This window comes from Saccopteryx leptura, chromosome 2 (genome assembly GCF_036850995.1).
Source record: "Saccopteryx leptura isolate mSacLep1 chromosome 2, mSacLep1_pri_phased_curated, whole genome shotgun sequence".
In the NCBI taxonomy this organism is placed as follows: domain Eukaryota; kingdom Metazoa; phylum Chordata; class Mammalia; order Chiroptera; family Emballonuridae; genus Saccopteryx; species Saccopteryx leptura.
This window is the reverse complement of record NC_089504.1, coordinates 351,305,624-351,324,642: the sequence shown is the minus strand read 5'-3', so window position 1 is coordinate 351,324,642 and position 19,019 is coordinate 351,305,624. Positions and strand designations below refer to the sequence as shown.

Genomic DNA, 19,019 nt, shown 5'->3' with positions numbered 1-19,019 from the left:
GAAGAGGATATCTTAATGACATCAGGCAATTGGAATTGATAGGCTGGTGATCTTCAGGTAAATAAAGCAGCATTTGTACTCAAGACTATTATCTAAAACAGTACAATTGGCATAAAATAGGCATTGGAGGTTTCCAGAAGCCTCCAATATGTAAAAAATTTTCATATTTTAATCAGAAGCCACTGATTAAAAGTGAAATAATAATGTGCAACTCCACTTTAATATTATATTGAGAAATTCATATAAATGCTTCCAGTTTCCACTTAGGTCCTAGGAAGAATTTGCCCTTGTTGTGCACATAGTGTCTATGAGCTTACTGTTGACTACAAGTGATATCTATTTCATCTTCCAACAGGTTAATATAATATTTAGGCTTGTCTTTTAGCTTTAGTTGGAGGCATTATCAATGATTGAATTTCATAATGTCTTCCACAGGAATGTTGCATCCTCTGGCCAAATACTATAGCAGCAACTTTCCATCTTAGTGCTATCCTTAGAAACTTGATGTCACCTGTCTGGGTGACCAAGGAGAAATAAATCTTTTGAAATTTCCCCCCTAAAATTCAGACCTTTTCCTTCCTCAGCAGTCATGCTGTATCCTTGGTAACCAGTTGTCATAGTACAGCCCACACAATGAGCTATTTTAATGAGTGTAAAATACAGTGTGTCCGTAAAGTCATGGTGCACTTTTGACCGGTCACAGGAAAGCAACAAAAGACGATAGAAATGTGAAATCTGCACCAAATAAAAGGAAAACTCTCCCAGTTTCATACCTATTCAGTGCAGTTTGATGTGGTCTCACGCACAGATTTTTTTAGGGTTCCTTAGGTAGCTATCCCGTATAGCCTCTACAGACTCATCACTGACTGATGGCCTACCAGAACGGGGTTTCTCCACCAAACTGCTGGTTTCCTTCAACTGCTTATCCCACCAAGTAATGTTATTCCTATGTGGTGGCGCTTCGTTATAAACGTGCCGATATTCACGTTGCACTTTGGTCACGGATTCGAATTTAGCAAGCCACAGAACACACTGAACTTTCCTCTGTACTGTCCACATCTTGACTGGCATTGCCGTGGGCTGCTCCGCTGTATACACGGTGTTATGTCATCATCTGTGCATGTGCACATGCTGCCACATCATCCTACAGAAACTGGGAGGGTTTTCCTTTTATTTGGTGCAGATTTCACATTTCTATCGTCTTTTGTTGCTTTCCTGTGACCGGTCAAAAGTGCACCATGACTTTATAGACACACTGTATTTTTATGTGATAAAAGTATAAATGGGTAAGTTCAGAGAAATACATTTTATGTTATCTGGATAGCCTAACACAAATTTAAAACATCATATTCTTCTAAGTTGATCCTAATTTTTATTTCCTTGTAACCCTGAACCTCGAGATTTTTTTCCCTGTTCTGGGTTCACAGTCATAGTCCTTTTCCTGTTTTAGGTTGAGCTCTGTTCTGGTTAGTTTATTTCATACCCTAGATCAGGGGTCCCCAAACTATGGCACGCGGGCCGCATGCGGCCCCCTGAGGCCGTTTATCCGGCCCCCACCGCACTTCCGAAGGGGCACCTCTTTCATTGGTGGTCAGTGAGAGAAGCATAGTTCTCATTGAAATACTGGTCAGTTTGTTGATTTAAATTTACTTATTCTTTATTTTAAATATTGGATTTGTTCCTGTTTTGTTTTTTACTTTAAAATAAGATATGTGCAGTGTGCATAGGAATTTGTTCATAGTTTTTTTTATAGTCTGGCCCTCCAACGGTCTGAGGGACAGTGAACTGGTCCCCTGTGTAAAAAGTTTGGGGACCCCTGCCCTAGATGGACCTGGGAAGGAGGACTTTTGCCATGAACTATATTATGAACTCTAATTGCTAAGTAATCTTTTTAAATAATAAAAATAACTAGACCTTGGGGGTGAGATGAAAAGGGGAAGAGTAGCTCATTTCTCAACTTTTATTTAAGAGGTGAATGACAAATGCACAACTGACCTAAAAGTAATATTTTCAAATAGCTTCCACACATATTTTCCCAGCGTAGATCAACTTGATATTCTTAGTCTAGGGCTTTCTGAATTCACCATCCTGATGGGTTTAATTGCTGTTCATCAACACTATTCATCAGGAGCGTGAACTGTTTGATATTAATTTTTAAAGGTACTTTGTATTTTTAACCTTCAAGGATTGTGAATTTGTAAATGATAACATAAAGATGAATTAACCCTGCTGTTAGAAGAACCAACATAACACTACTTATTTATTTATTGTGACAGAAACAGAGAAAGGGACAGATAGGGACAGATAGACAGGAAGGGAAAGAGATGAGAAGCATAAATTCTTCGTTGTGTTACCTTAGTTGTTCATTGATTGCTTTCTCATATGTGCCTTGACCCAGGGTGGGATAGGGGGGAGCTATAGCAGAGCCAGTGACCCCTTGCTCAAGCCAGCAACCCTGTGCTCAAGCTGATGAGCCTGATATCAGGCCGGCAACCTCAGGGTTTCTAACCTGGGACCTCAGTGTCCCAGGTCAACATTCTATCCTCTGCACCACCCCTGGTCAGGCTACAATGCAGCTTTTAATTGCTGCATTGTATTCTGTTGTATGGATGCGGTATAATTTGCTTAGCTTCCTATTTTGGAGTATTTAAGTGGTATGCAGTTTTTTGCTGATATAAGTGACATTATGCATACAACTCTGATTATTTCTTTAAAAGTATATATCTTTTTCATTTAACATGTAAGCATTTTCCTATGTCACGAAAATTCCTTTTAAGTATTGTATACTGACATGGATATAACCACCTTATTAATTTTTTTTTGTAGATTCAGAATTTCAGAGATTTGTTTTTGATAAATGTACCACTATCTGTCATGGATATATACCATATTTTTCGCTCCGTAAGATGCACCTGACCAGAAGACACCTAGGGTTTTAAGGAGGAAAATAAGATAAAAAATATTTTTAACCAAATGGAGTGTTAAAATATTTAATAAAATACTGTATTTTTCACTCCATAAGATGCACGGGCATTTCCCCCTCCACTTTTGGGGGAGGGAAGTGTGTCTTATGGAGCGAAAAACACGGAATGTGTTTCTTAAAATGATCATGAGCAACAGCAAAATAGTCAGTAACTGACCAACAATTGCACAAGTCCAAGTACAGTATAAACAGTCAAATATCGAGAAAGCTAGGGTTTACTAGGGTGAAGATCTTCAGCAAGCACTTGGGTTTTATCCACTGGTAAGAGCTCAAGCCCCGCAGGAGATCTGAGGTGTTAATGAGGAACTCCATCTGGGTGTGCATTCAGACCTTCATGTTCTGTTCTGTGACTGTCTGCATTTCTTACCATTTAAAAACACCTCCCCCCCAAAGCTGGGGAGAGGGATTGTGACTTTGAGACTGTTGCTGGGATAAAGAGCTCTCTCTATTTGCATAGCAAATAATTCTTTTGCATAGCCTATGTTCTCATCTGGCAATTGGTTTTATGTCCAGCCTTTCTTGGTAGTGAAATTTGTGCTACATCAAAATGAGTGATATTAAATTAATATTGAGAGAAGGAATAGAGATAAAAAGTTTAGTGTTATAAAACTGAGTTTAGGTGGTAAAGTTAAGTCCTCTAAGTGTGTTTGCTTTCCTGTAGTTGCTGTTCATCATAGCACGTCGCTGACCATGTCAACAAAGAAATATCCTCTTATACTTTAATGATTTTCAATTTGAATTTGAACAGCCTCTTTTCAGCACCTAAAATAACCTAAATCTCTCAGTGTAATATAAAGCTGTGGAATGTATATGTAATTTTGATTGGTATAGTTATATTTTTTGTTTGAATTCTGTTTCATCTTTTTTGTAACTATAGTGTTGTTTTTTTGTGTGTGTGACAGAGAAACAGAGAGAGGGACAGATAGGGACCAACAGACAGGAGGGAGAGAGATGAGAAGCATCAATTCTTCATTGCAGCTCCTTAGTCGTTCATTGATTGCTTTCTCATATGTGCCTTAATGGGGGTGGGGTGGCAGGGGAGCTATAGCAGAGCAAGTGACCCCTTGCTCAAACCAACGACCTTGAGCTTAAGCCAGTGACCCTACACTCATGCTGGTGAGCCCACGCTCAAGCGGTGACCTCAGGGTTTCAAACCTGGGTCCTCTGTGTTCCAGTCCAGTGCTCTATCCACTATGCCACCGCCTGGTCAGGCTATAATGTATTTTAACAATGTTCTTCAAAAGTAAAAAAAAGACAGAATTTTAAAGAGGGAATGAAAATTACTAAAAATCCCTCACCATAGCGCAACTTAATATGTTTATATATATATTCTTTAGTCCCCCAACTCCCAGGCTACAAGCATGCATTTCAGAATTTTTAAAGTTGTGCATAATGTATTGTTATGAATTATAACAACAGCAAACATTTTATATTTTGTGGGGTTTTTTTTTGTTTGTTTGTTTGTTTGTTTTTTCCGAAGCTGGAAACGGGAGGCAGTCAGACAGACTCCCGCATGCGCCCGACCGGGATCCACCCGGCATGCCCACCAGGGGGCGATGCTCTGCCCATCTGGGGCGTTGCTCTCCCGCAATCAGAGCCATTCTAGCGCCTGAGGCAGAGGCCACAGAGCCATCCTCAGCGCCCGGGCAAACTTGGCTCCAGTGGAGCCTTTCCTGCAGGAGGGGAAGAGAGAGACAGAGTGGAAGGAGAGAGGGAGGGGTGAAGAAGCAGATGGGCGGTTCTCCTGTGTGCCGTGGCCGGGAATCGAACCTGGGACTCCTGCACGCCAGGCCGACGCTCTACCAGTGAGCCAACCGGCCAGGGCTTCAACAGCAAACATTTTAAAACATTATGTATGAACAGATTGCTAAGACTTTATGTAGGCCTGACCAGGCGGTGGCTCAGTGGATAGAGCGTTGGACTGGGATGCGGAGGACCCAGGTTCGAGACCCTGAGGTTGTCAGCTTGAGCGTGGGCTCATCTGGTTTGAGCAAAGCTCACCAGCTTGGACCCAAGGTCACTGGCTCAAGCAAGGGGTTACTCGGTCTGCTGAAGGCCCGCGGTAAGGCACATATGAGAGGGCAATCAATGAACTAAGGTGTCGCAACGAAAAACTGATGATTGATGCTTCTCATCTCTTTCCGTTCCTGTCTGTCTGTCTGTCCCTGTCTATCCCTCTCTCTGACTCTCTCTGTTTCTGTAAAAAAAAAAAAAGACTTTCTATAGAATAACAATCTATGAATTGTGTACTGTTATTTCTGTTTTACAGATGAGAAAACATAGGTATAAAAAGAATATATAACTTACCTAAAATCGTACATTTAGGGATGGGTAAATTTAGTAAATTCACCCCATCCCTTACTATTATTATTAGTAGTAAACTTTTTTCAGTTTCTCTTTTTTTAAAGACTTGGTTACTTTGTTCTTTATTGTCAGTCATTGCATAACTGTTTTAAGTTTTTTTTGACTCACAAACTCCTTTGAAAGTCTGATAAAAGCCTGACCAGGCAGTGGCGCAGTGGATAGAGCATTGGACTGGGATGTGGAAGGACCCAGGTTCAAAACCCCGAGGTTGCCAGCTTGAGTGCAGGCTCATCTGGCTTGAGAAGAAAAAAAAAAAGCTCACCAGTTTGGACCCAGGGTCCTTGGCTCCAGCAAGGGGTTACTCAGTCTGCTGAAGGCCCACGGTCAAGGCACATATGAGAAAGCAATCAATGAACAACTAAGAAGTCAAATAAGAAGTCTCAACGAAAAACTGATGATTGATACTTCTCATCTCTCTTAGTTCCTGTCTGTCTGTCCCTATGTATCCCTCTCTCTGTCTGATAAAAGATTCATTTCCCAGAAAAATGGGATCTGCAAATTTTTGTATAAAACCTCAATCTGGGCATGTAGCTTTTGACCCTTATCTGTGGACTCTAGAACAGTAGTTAGCAAATTATAGTGAGTATATAAATCACTGGGGTCACTTGTTAAAATGCCGAGTATCTATTCTCACTGCATAAAATCTGGAATTGGCCTTAGACTCTTCCCTTTAACAAGCACTTCAGGTGATCTATATGCAGGATGTTTTAAGAACACTGTTTGTAGCCCTGGCCGGTTGGCTCAGCGGTAGAGCGTCGGCCTAGCGTGCGGAGGACCCGGGTTCGATTCCGGCCAGGGCACACAGGAGAAGCGCCCATTTGCTTCTCCACCCCTCCGCCGCACTTTCTTCTCTGTCTCTCTCTTCCCCTCCCACAGCCAAGGCTCCATTGGAGCAAACATGGCCCGGGCGCTGGGGAGCCTTGGCCTCTGCCCCAGGCGCTAGAGTGGCTCTGGTCGCAACATGGCGATGCCCCGGAGGGGCAGAGCATCGCCCCCTGGTGGGCATGCCGGGTGGATCCCGGTCAGGCGCATGCGGGAGTCTGTCTGACTGTCTCTCCCCGTTTCCAGCTTCAGAAAAATGAAAAAAAAAAAAAAGAACACTGTTTATAAACTCTATCCTGAGATTGGAGAGTCTTGTTACCCTACTGCTATTTTAGAGTAGCTACTACGCAGTACATACTCTATACGTGTTTTGAAGCAGGTCTTTTTTAAATGATTGTAAGTTATTACAATTGTCATTAAAAACTCTGATGTTGACAGTAAAGTGTAATGTTATCTGCCAATCTACTTTTCCAGTTTTCTATTTAGAAGAATCTTATATATTTTGGAAAAATGTGGTTTACTTAAATATTTCCTAGTTATTTGAATAGTCTGTAGAGATTATTTATTGGTTTCTTTTGGTAATCAGTGATTCTTTGTTACTGTTTTTTAATAGAATTTTCTCTCAGCAAATTTATTTCTTAACCCCTTTTAAAAATGGTTTAAAATAAATTACTAAAATTTTCTCATAACTCTTTATTTGTAGGATGAACTTTCTGATGTTAGCCAAGGAGGCTCTAAAGCTACCACTCCGGCATCCACCGCCGCTTCGGACGCGGCAGGACTTCCACCTGATACTCCCGTAAAGGAAGACGTGGAAGGGTTTGTGCAGGCGGCCGACACACCGAGCAGGCATATTGAAGTTCAGGTAGCCCAGGAAACTAGAAATGTATCAACAGGTATGGGACCCTAGTTCTTTACTTTCTGGTAAAGTAGCAATAAATCTAGATGATGTGGATATGAAAAATTCATCATTGGGTTGTTGATGCTTGGGATTTATAAAATAGATAATTAATTCAGTGTACTGAACTGTAAACAAGGTTAAAGTGCTGATGGTTATTAAATAAAGTTTTGGAGAGAAAAATGGTGGGGGCTGGAGGGTTGGGGAGCTCAAAAGTTAGGAGAACAATGTTTTTCTCTGCCTGCCTCAGATCATTAGTCTTTGTCTTTAGTTTCTCTGAATTTTACCCCTTAAATAAGAATGAAAACAGACTTAGGATACACTGCACTGTGTCCCAAGAAATACAAATGAAAACTTTCTTTGGTTATTTATTAGTTTCTAATACTAGCTTTTAATTGAATATTTGTCATATTATCTAATTCTGTGCTTCTTAGAATCCACTCTTTTGAATTTTTTTAATGATCAAATGATGTATTTGCAACCATAGAAGCAACAGGATTTTCATATTAGGTATATAGTATGTGATACATTCATTACTTATGTCTTCCCGTCCTTTCGTAAGGCTCTTCAGAAAATGAAGAGAAGTCAGAGGTTCAAGCGATTATCGAATCCACTCCCGAGTTGGATATGGACAAAGATCTGAGCGGATATAAAGGCTCAAGGTGATGTAAATTTCAGACTAAGATATTTTATCCTTCTTTTCCCCTCTCTCAGAAATACACTGATCTTCTCTGGCCTCTGACCAGAAAAAATGGATTCAGATGTTTTAGCTCTCTCTTGCTCTTTATCTTCAGGTATTTAAATCACATCTTTATACTGATCTTCCTTGGTTCCTCTTTCTCAGCTGGGATTCTGTAAAATTAAGTCTTAACTAGTGGTCAGCAAACCCATTGGTCAACAGAGCCAAATATCAACAGTACAATGATTGAAATTTCTTTTGAGAGCCATTTTTTTTTTAAATTTTTTTACAGAGACAGAGAGAGAGAGTCAGAGGGATAGATAGGGACAGACAGACAGGAACGGAGAGAGATGAGAAACATCAATCATCAGTTTTTCGTTGCGACACCGTAGTTGTTCATCGATTGCTTTCTCATATGTGCCATGACCGCAGGCCTTCAGCAGACTGAGTAACCCCCCGCTCGAGCCAGTGACCTTGGGTCCATGCTAGTGAGCTTTTTGCTCAAGCCAGATGAGCTCACACTCAAGCTGGCAACCTCAGGGTCTCGAATCTGGGTCCTTCCACATCCCAGTCTGACGGTCTATCCACTGTGCTACCACCTGGTCAGGTGAGAAAGCCAAATTTTTTAAACTTAAACTATATAGGTAGGTACATTCCTTATCGAGGTAGCGCCTGCATGTGGTATTTTGAGAAAGAGCCACACTCAAAGGGCCAAAGAGCCACATGTGGCTCGCGAGCCGCAGTTTGCCAACTAAGGACCTAAAGCACCCCTTGTATTCAATGAATTAGTTACTCTCCTGTGCGTCTAGAATAGTAGTAGCCATGTATGTACTTTCTTTGGGAGAATTGAGAATATAGTCTCTCAAATCATTTTCTGTCTTCTGTGGATCAATCAAGGAACTCTGTTTAAAAAGGCTGTGATTAGCCCTGGCCGGTTGGCTCAGTGATAGAACGTCGGCCTGGCGTGCAGAAGTCCCGGGTTCGATTCCTGGCCAGGGCACACAGGAGAAGCCCCCATCTGCTTCTCCACCCTTCCCCCTCTCCTTCCTCTCTGTCTCTCTCTTCCCCTCCTGCAGCCAAGGCTCCATTGGAGCAAAGATGGCCCAGGCACTGGGGATGGCTCTGTGGCCTCTGCCTCAGGCGCTAGAGTGGCTCTGGTCGCAACATAGTGACGCCCCAGATGGGCAGAGCATCGCCCCCTGGTGGGCAGAGCGTCGCCCCCTGGTGGGCGTGCCGGGTGGATCCTAGTCGGGCGCATGCGGGAGTCTGACTGTCTCTCCCTGTTTCCAGCTTCAGAAAAATACAAAAAAAAAAAAAAGGCTGTGATTAGCTGTTGACTTTACAGTGGAAGATGACAAGGATTAGCTGATTAGCTCCTTAAACTACCTTCCTTTCATTCTCTCAATATAATTATTATCTCAGTTTGTTAAATTCACATCACTGTTAATATTGTTATGACTGTATACAGTATGTATGAGTCACAGGTTAGCTACAGAATATACTGTGATTACATTTTTTTTTTTTTACAGAGACAGAGAGAGAGAGTCAGAGAGAGGGATAGACAGGGACAGACACAGAATGGAGAGATGAGAAGCATCAATTACTAGTTTTTTGTTGTGCATTGTGACAGCTTAGAAGTTCATTGATTGCCTTCTCATATGTGCCTTCAGCAGACCGAGTAACCCCTTGCTTGAGCCAGTGACCTTGGTCCAAGCTGGTGAGCTTTTGCTCAAACCAGATGAGCCCACGCTCAAGCTGGCGACCTCGGGGTCTTGAACCTGGGTCCTCAGCATCCCAGTCCGACGCTCTATTCACTGCACCACCACCTGGTCAGGCTACATTTCTTTTCATTTACAACTGTGGCTTTCTGGAATTAGTAAAGACTTGAGGTTTTTTGTTTGTTTGTTTGTTTTTGCATTTTTCTGAAGTGAGAAACAGGGAGGCAGAGAGACTCCTACATGCGCCCAACTGGGATCCACCCGGCATGCCCACTAGGGGGCGATGCTCTGCCCATCTGGGGTGTTGCTCCATTGTGACTGGATCCATTCTAGCGCCTGAGGGTAGAGGCCATGGAGCTATCCTCAGTGCCTGGGTCAACTTTGCTCCAGTGGAGCCTTGGCTGCGGGAGGGGAAGAGAAAGAGAGGAAGGAGAGGGGGAGGGGTGGAGAGGCAGATGGGTGCTTCTTCTGTGTGCCCTGACTGGGAATCGAACCTGGGACTTGCACACGCCGGGCCAACACTCTACCACTGAGCCAACCGGCCAGGGCCTTGTTTGTTTCTTTTGCTTAAGTTTCTACATACCTATTACTAATTCATTGACAGATACCCTGAAATCATAAATACAGACGTTTTCCTGGTACTCTTTCTCCTGGAGTCTTCTATTTCCATTCTCCAATCCAGACTTGTTGCGTTTTCTCTGGTCCTGGAATTGGCCCTCGCTGTGGTTCCGGGAAATCTCTTCATCTCTCTCCACTGTTGTGTCTTCTCTTTCCTTGGTCTCATGTCATCTTGCTTCTTAATTTATGCCTTTGTTTTGACAGAACATATTCTTCTAGCTCTTTGGGCAAAGGCAGCATGGGAAGTAACTTTTTTGAGAACTTGAATGTGACAAATGTTATTTGAAGATGTGATTGAAGGGCTGGATTCAGTATTCTAGGTTGGAAAACCCTCAAAAGTTTTTCTTCAAATTGTGAAAACATTGCTTTATTGTCATGTTGAGTTTGGATTTGAGATATTGCTTTTTTGTATATTCTCTCCAGAAGCGTTTAGTATCTTACTTTATTCCTGTTTTTCCTTCCCCCTCTTTTAAAAATCCATGATGATATTCTTGGTATAGGGGTCTTTTTTGTATCTTCTTGCATGTAGTAAAATTTTTATCTGTAAAAATTGTATCTCCCAGTCTGAGACATTTTCTCTCTAGTCTTTTTTTTTATTATTAAATCAATTTATTTATTGATTTTGGAGAGAGAGGAGTATCAATTTGCTGATGACTTATTTATGCATTCATTGGCTGATTGTTATATGTGGTCTGACTGCGGACTGAAAAACCTTGGTGTACCAGGCCGTTGCTCCACCCAGCCGAGCTGCCCAGCCAGGCCCTCTTTATTTCTTCTTGTTTTCTGTCTAGAACACCAGTTAGTGGATGTGGAACATCTTGGACTGATCCTCATTATTTCTGTTTTACCTTTTTTTTATTTCGCCTATTTTTCTAATTTTTGGATGATTTATTTAACCTTATCTTTCAACCTTCATTGATTTTTTTCTGAAATATTTTGTTTTTAAGTTACTGCTGCTGAGAGAGAGAGAAGGGGGGGGGCATGGGAAGCATCATCTTGTTGCTTCTCATATGTCCCTAGCCAGGCAAGCCTGGGATTTCAAACCAGTGACCTCAGCATTCCCCGTCAGTGCTCTATCCACTGTGCAACACAGGTCGGCTACAGAGGTCTCATGCTCTGTGGCTGTGTTGCTCACGCTTACGTAAAGGACTTACTCTCCATCTTCCTGCCTGTTTCCGTTATTCAGGGAGCTATGCTGCAAGAACGGAGGTCCGAGTCTCTGAGGATTGGACCTAGGCTTCGTACTGGTTCTGGTGACACCTTTCGTCTCAGCCTTCTGTTGTAGTCCCCCTCTGTGCCCCTCCCCGCAGACTGCCCCCTCCGTGCCCCTCCCCGCAGACTGCCCCCTCCGTGCCCCTCCCCGCAGGCTTCCCCCTCCGTGCCCCTCCCCGCAGACTGCCCCCTCCGTGCCCCTCCCCGCAGACTGCCCCCTCCGTGCCCCTCCCCGCAGACTGCCCCCTCCGTGCCCCTCCCCGCAGGCTTCCCCCTCCGTGCTCCTCCCCGCAGGCTGCCCCCTCCGTGCCCCTCCCCGCAGGCTGCCCCCTCCGTGCTCCTCCCCGCAGACTGCTGGCTCCTTCAGGCCCGGGGCCTTTCAGGGCTTCCGGCAGCACACTGACTTCTTCCCCAAACCCCCTTGCTCAGGTTTCAGCTTTCTCTTGTCTGTTAAATCAATTTCTACTCTTTACCCATCTGTTTTCCATCTTACAGAATTCTGTTCGCATTTTATCTGCTCTGCTTTCTTTTTCTTGTCTCTGTGGGTTCTTTTTAATTCTTTTGCTGTCATTTTAGTTGAGTTTTGAATTATTGGGTGATAAATGACTATGTTCAGTTCACCATGTTTAATTGGAAATCCTGTGCAGATTTTTTTTCCTATTTCTATAACAATGTACAAACATACACGTATTCCCAATTCCCCATCTCCTGCAAAAAAGGACTATGTTACACATACTGTTTTGCTGCTTGCTTTTAAAAAAGCACCTTTATATAATGGGTTTCTTTAGTTTATAAAGCTCTATTTCAATTTTTTTTTTTAAAGGAGAGACATTTTATTAATTAATTTATTTTAATTAATTAATTTATTTATTTTTGAGACAGAGAGAGAGAGAGGTATAGACAGGGACAGAGAGGAACGGAGAGATGAGAAGCATCAATCATTAGTTTTTCGTTGCTCATTGCGACACCTTAGTTGTTCATTGATTGCTTTCTCATATGTGCCTTGACCGCGGGCCTTCAGCAGATCGAGTAACCCCTTGCTCGAGCCAGTGACCTTGGGTCCAAGCTGGTGAGTTTTTGCTCAAACCAGGTGAGCCCGCGCTCAAGCTGGCGACCTCAGGATCTCGAACCTGGGTCCTTGGCATCCCGGTCCGACGCTCTATCCACTGCGCCACCGCCTGGTCAGGCTCTATTTCAATTTTTTAACTTTAAACTTTTTATATGTCCGTAATTTATTTCTTCCGCACCCTACTAACTGAGGTTGCTTCAGCTTTTTGCTACTCTAAAAATCCTGCTCTGCCTGACCAGGTGGTGGCACAGTGGATAGAGCATTGGACTGGGATGCGGAAGGACCCAGTTTCGAGACCCCGAGGTCGCCAGCTTGAACACGGACTCATCTGGCTTGAGCAAAAAGCTCACCAGCTTGGACCCAAGATCACTGGCTCCAGCAAGGGGTTACTCGGTCTGCTGAAGGCCCGTGGTCAAGGCACATATGAGAAAGCAATCAATGAACAACTAAGAAGTCGCAACACGCAACGAAAAACTAATGATTGATGCTTCTCATCTCTCTCCGTTCCTGTCTGTCTGTCCCTGTCTATCTCTGCCTCTGTAAAAAAAAAAAAAAATATATATATATATGGCAAACATTTAAAAAAAAAGTTTTAAAAATCCTGCTCTGACCATCCTTTTATTTACATAATTGCTTCTTGTGACAGGGTTGTTGTTTTGTTTTGTTTTTGTCAAGAGAGAGAGTCAGAGAGAGGGACAGATAGGGACAGACAGACAGGAAGGGAGAGAGATGAGAAGCATCAATATGAGACGCATCAATTCTTCATTGTGGCACCTTAGTTGTTCATTGATTGCTTTCTCATATGTGCGTTGACCGTGGGGCTACAGCAGACCGAGTGACCCCTTGCTTGAGCCAGTGATCTTGGGTCCAAGCTGGTGAGCTTTGCTCAAACCAGATGAGCCCGCGCTCAAGCTGGTGACCTCAGGGTCTCGAACCGGGGTCCTCTGCATCCTAGTCTGATGCTCTATTCACTGCGCCACCACCTGGTCAGGTGTGACAGGGTTTTTTAGGACATTTTCTTGCCATCAAATTCTTGGTTAGTGTCTCAATTGGTTCGAGCATCAGCCCCAGGCTCTGAGGATAGCTTGGTTAATTCAAGTATCAGACCCAGACGGGTTGCTGGTGGGAGGTGGGATCCTGTTCAGGGCACATGTGAGAGTCTGTCTCTCAATCTCCCCTCCTCTCACTTAAAAAAAATATTTTTGGCTCAGTGGGAGTGGATATTTGCATTTACCGTTTTAATAGGCACTGTCAAGTTGCTCTTAAAAGAAAAATAAAATAGTTATGCCAGTTTATACCCAGACAGCATAGAACCTGGCTATTAAGATTGTGGATTCTGAAGCCTGACTGTCTGGGTTTGAATCCTGTCTCTCTCACTCATTTGGTGGATTATTTTGGCGAATTTCTTAACCTCTTTAGTTTTCTTCTCTGGATAATAGCAGTGCCTGCTCTGTAGAGCAGGTGCGGCCTTCCCCCAGTGGTCTGTGTGAAGCACTCAGACCAGTGCCTGAATCAGAGCGGAGTGCTCTCTGCTAGGGGTCATCACGTTTGTTGTCTCTGTGGAGTTTAATCAGGATTTCTTAGGACACCTTTGCAAAATCTTTTAAAATCACATTTTGTATTATTTGTAAATTATAGGTAAGAAAGAATTCTTATGTAACAGGCTGTTCAGGCCTTTGTAGTGTTTGTTGACTTGGTTTGTTGTTTTCGTTGCATAGCACTCCCACCAAAGGCATCGAGAACAAAGCTTTTGATCGCAACACAGAATCTCTCTTTGAAGAACTGTCTTCAGCTGGCTCAGGCCTCATTGGAGACGTGGATGAAGGAGCAGATTTACTAGGTATGATAGCTCATCTGAAGAAGTATCGTGCTGCTTTAAAAGTAAAGTGTTAAAAATAATTTAATTGAAAATCCATGCAAAATCCCTGTCTGCATAGTGGTACAGAATTACTGCACCTTTAGGTAATTAAGACTATATTCTTTGAGATGATGTAAGTTTTAAATGAAAGCATCTTTGCACATGAATATGCCTAAACTGAATTGCACTTAAATTTGTATTTTGAATTCATAGAACATGATTTATTGAACTCTTGATATATTTTGAGAGCAGTATTACACATAAGGAACACAGTGATTGAGTTGTGTGCGTGTGGATATATAGATTTTTGGATAGTTGGTTCTTGGCTCAAATAGGTTTCATTAAATTCTGTTGACTTTAATTAAATAAGAAATTATAACACTTGATTTTTTTTGAGGTTTCAGCTCTTTGGAAAATGTAATCACTTTAGAATTTTGTTGTTGAAGAACACCTGGTTTGAAAAGAATAGTGCATTTGGTCCTTTGCTAAATAGCTTACCCTCTCTGGACCTTAGTTTCTTTGTGTATAAAAGGAAGAGTTTGGACTCGATTTCAGGGGTTGGGCAAACTGCAGATCAGCGACCAAATCCAGCTCACTTCCTGTGTGTGTGAATCAAGTTTTACTGGAACACTGTCACGCTCAATTGTTTACTGTCTATAGTTGCTTTTATACAACAACAGGGGACTTAACTAGTCTGCAGCAGAGATTCTATGGCTTCAAAAGCCTAAAATATTCACTGGCTGGCCCTGTACAGGAGAAGTTTGCTAACTCCTGCTTTAGATGATCTCTAAGGTTCCTTTCAGCAATAATTACATGATTCGGGCTCACGTCAAGTCGTTTATTTTTACCTTTTCTTGTGACTTAAGACCTCATGGAAACCGAAAATCTTATAGTATGAAAAATCTGTGCCTCCATGTTAAATTATTGATTGACTTACCAGTTATGTTCTTGAGATTCTGAAGTACTTTTTGAAGGAAATGTAAGTTCTTTATAAACAGAGTTTCCAATCTGTCTAGTAGGGGAGATTGAAAGTATATAACTAAAAGTATTCTGTTAGACCTAGACTCCCACTATTAAAGTCTAAGTAAAACATCAGAAGTAAGTGAATGAGTTTGCATTTCTCAAGGAGGGCTAAAGGATTAACTTGTAAAGAATACTCCACTTTTACATTTGAATTTATGCTTTAACTTTAGTTAATGTTAAATTATGCATGAAAAGTTCCTTTCAGATTTCATTGGTTTAAGAACCTGATTTCCTGGCAAAATTGAGGGGCAGAAGTAAAAAATGCTACAAAGAAGCATTTTTAAATGTTTAAATTTAGAATCAAATTTATATGCAGTAAAATTCACTCTTTTTGGTGAATATTTTGAGTTTTGACAAATACACAGTTTTGTAACCACCACTGGAATCATATATATCACCCCCAAAATTTCCTTTATGCTGTCCCATTGAATTAAACCAGATCAAAGTACTTTTTAATGTAGTTTGTACACTCTACATCAGTGGTAGTCAACCTGGTCCCTGCTGCCCACTAGTGGGTGTTCCAGCTTTCATGGTGGGCAGTAGCGGAGCAACCAAGGTATAAATAAAAAGATAGATTTAACTATAGTAAGTTGTTTTATAAAGATTTATTCTGCCAAACTTAGCGAAAATCCCACATAAAGCACTTGGTAAGTAATTATTATTATATGCTTTAACTTGCTTTATAAATCACCATTACTGTGGAACCAGTGGGCAGTTAGAAAATTTTACTACTAACAGAGATACAAAAGTGGGTGTAGGTATAAAAAGGTGACTACCCTGCTCTACGTTCTCAGAGTCCAATATTGAGTAATATACTTTTTGAAGGTAGCAGTCTATACTTTGTTCTTGTCAAGAGTAAAGAAGCCACATGGTACTTAGAAGTAATTGTGGTCTTTTAAGTAAAGTATTTTCTGAAAGCTTTCATCTTTAAGTCAGAAAATTAAGCATAATAAACAAGGTAAAAGCAGAATCCTGATACTGTGGTTTCCTTTCCACTTTGAAAATAAGAAATAGATGGTAAAGTACTATCTTTTCCCTTTTGCAGATATTGGTATATTTATTACTAGAATGAAATTTCTAAGGCGCGTGTTTGTTCTTGGCTTCTCTTCTGTACAAATCAGTTACAGCAACTGAGGTCTAATATGAAATAAAATGTAGATAAACTAACAAAATTGTTTCCCAAAGTTTGTTAATTGACTTGGGTTGGTAAATAAGTACACAGCTCATTCCTGTAACTCATTATTCATTTTTCTAATTACCATATTATTATAAAACTCCTGTACAAGGCTATACATTTTTTTAATCATTATTCACGGACTCAATGCTTAGATTACTTTTTCTGATTTTAGTAGTTAAAGAGAGATTGGTATCTCTTCCCCTTGCATTCTTTTTTTTTTTCCTCTCCATACAGAGACAGAGAGAGAGTCAGAGAGAGGTATAGATAGGGACAAATAGGAACAAAGAGAGATGAGAAGCATCAATCATTAGTTTTTTTGTTGTTGTTGCGACACCTTAGTTGTTCATTGATTGCTTTCTCATATGTGCCTTGACTGTGGGGCTACAGCAGGCCGAGTAACCCCTTGCTCGAGCCAGCAACCTTGGGGTCTCGAACCTGGGTCCTCCGCATCCCCTTCTGACACTCTATCCACTGTGCCACCGCCTGGTCAGGTGCATTCTTATTTTTATTGATCCTTTTCTCCATTCACTTTTCAGGATCTTGTAAATCATACATTCATGCATCCTTTTGCTGGAATTTTCTTTCTCCTGGTTGTACTCTCTATTTTCTACTTCACTATCTTTTCTAACTTCTTTTTGTTATCATTTAAACATGTCCAGGTCTTGACCACTTAAAAATAAAACCACTGCCCTCCTCTAACCCTCCAGCTTCGGTGGCTTCCCACCCTGGCACTCATCTTTCTCTTCATTTCCAGTCCCACTTGTCTGCAGCAGTATCATTGAAGTGCCTGTTAGGTGCTTGGTACGATTCTAGATGCGCTGACACGTCAGTGAACAAACAGGCTTCTTAGAAATGTGGCTGCTTCTAACTGGCAAGAGTCCCCAAGTCCGCCTTGCTTCTGAGCGCTGGCAGCCTGAGTGGGCATTCCTCCCGCACATTTGCCCTGCCTGACAGGCAGCCTTCTTGTTTGCCATAGCCACGGGTTCCTTCTCCTTTATCTCACATGACTTCTCAAACAGCCTTGTCTTGAAGCTGTCTCTGCTGGTTTCTGCGATAGCAGGCTTTCCTGCACTTTCCCCGTTGGCTACTGTACTTCTTTGAAGGCTCCTCTTCTCTACCTTTCAGATGTCCATGTTCCAGTCCTAAGGCTGCTGCTTGGCTTGGGACATCTTATTTGCTCTTGTTTTTTGACTTTCATGGTTAATTGTTCCAAAGTTTTCATCTCCATCCAAGGTCTTTGTCTAGAGCCCCAGACTGTTACTTTCACACAGTCTATAGATAGCTCTAAGATGATGTGTAGGGCTTTACACTTGACATGCCTGAAGTTCAGTTCATCGTCATCTTTACTGTCTTGTCCCCCACAACTCCTCCTCGACTCTTCTTCTTCTATTTTTAGTGAGAGAGACAGACAGGAAGGGAGAGAGATGAGAAGCATCAGCTCATAGTTGTGACACCTTAGTTATTCATTGGTTGTTTCTCATGTGCCTTGACCCGGGGGCTCCAGCTGAGACAAGGACCCCTTGTTCAAACCAGCAACCTTGGGGTCATGCCTATGTTTCCACGCTCAAGCTGGCAACCTCATTTTTTTTTTAAGCAAGAGACTGACAGAGAGAGAAAGAGGTAGAGAGACAGGGATTCCAGGGATCTTTTAGCAACTTGTACTAACTCAGTGAATGAATAGCCTCAGTTCTCCATTCTAGATCTCTCCTTCTTTCCTCACAACCAGTTACAAAGAATTGTTTGCTTCCTTTCTTTAAAAAAAAAATCTGTATTACCTGCCTTCGTCTTACCTCTGCTTAACTTGGCACATCCTCCTCTAGGAATTCCATCTTGATCCCCTAGTTAAAGCATGGTTGTCCCTGAAATGTTTTTCCATAGCACTGCATTTGCTTTATTATGCCATTCTTCATACTTGACTATGATTCTCTATGTACCTACCTCCTTAGATAGACTGGAAGCTCAATGTGGCCAATACAGCTGTATATTTTGCTCACTGTTGAGTCTTCAGTACATTGCACAGCAACTAAGTGAATGGATTCCTAAATAATCCTAACAGTTTTGTTTCACCTCTAAATCTGTGATTCTTTGCCCTTTGGAGTTAAAACTCCTTTACTGCAGAATTTGTAGAGATCAATGGACTTCTGGAAAATGCCCATACAGACCTAGATAAAATTGTGTGCACATTCTTAAGAGATTAACAGATAATTCAGAAGCCCATCTATGGACCTAACTTGAAACTCAAAGTTAAAATCCAAATGGCGGGTCTGTGATTTTGAAAACTGCCAGGCAGTTTTTGTCTTGTTTTGTTAGGTAGAGTTTCCAAATATGTTAGACCTAAGTTTATGCTTGGTTGAAGTCTTGAATAGAAATGGGGCACTGAGTTGGTGTTTACTAATATATTTCAAAGTGAAAGTTTTGGACAATTTTTTTGATGATGTATTAAATTAATACACCAGATTTTAAGAGAATTCTTCATTGAGAATGTGTAAACTTTAGAAACTTCATTATAGGATGTGATTCCCATATAATACATACTTTAGTTTTTTATATTCATAATATTTAAACGTTATTGTGTTTAGTTAATGGTTTCTGCACATC

At 41.6% G+C, this 19,019-nt stretch overlaps 1 protein-coding gene across 5 annotated transcripts in view; it reads left to right on the top strand.

Moving 5' to 3' along the window:
- SPAG9 (sperm associated antigen 9) overlaps window positions 1–19,019 on the top strand; it is a 140,689-nt gene that overhangs the window by 79,605 nt on the left and 42,065 nt on the right. For all 5 annotated transcript variants that reach the window (XM_066364597.1, XM_066364596.1, XM_066364595.1 and 2 more), the window contains 3 exons: window positions 6,873–7,065; window positions 7,630–7,729; window positions 14,082–14,203. In XM_066364597.1, coding sequence (XP_066220694.1) covers window positions 6,873–7,065; window positions 7,630–7,729; window positions 14,082–14,203 — 415 coding nt within the window. The remainder of the gene's footprint in view (window positions 1–6,872; window positions 7,066–7,629; window positions 7,730–14,081; window positions 14,204–19,019) is intronic.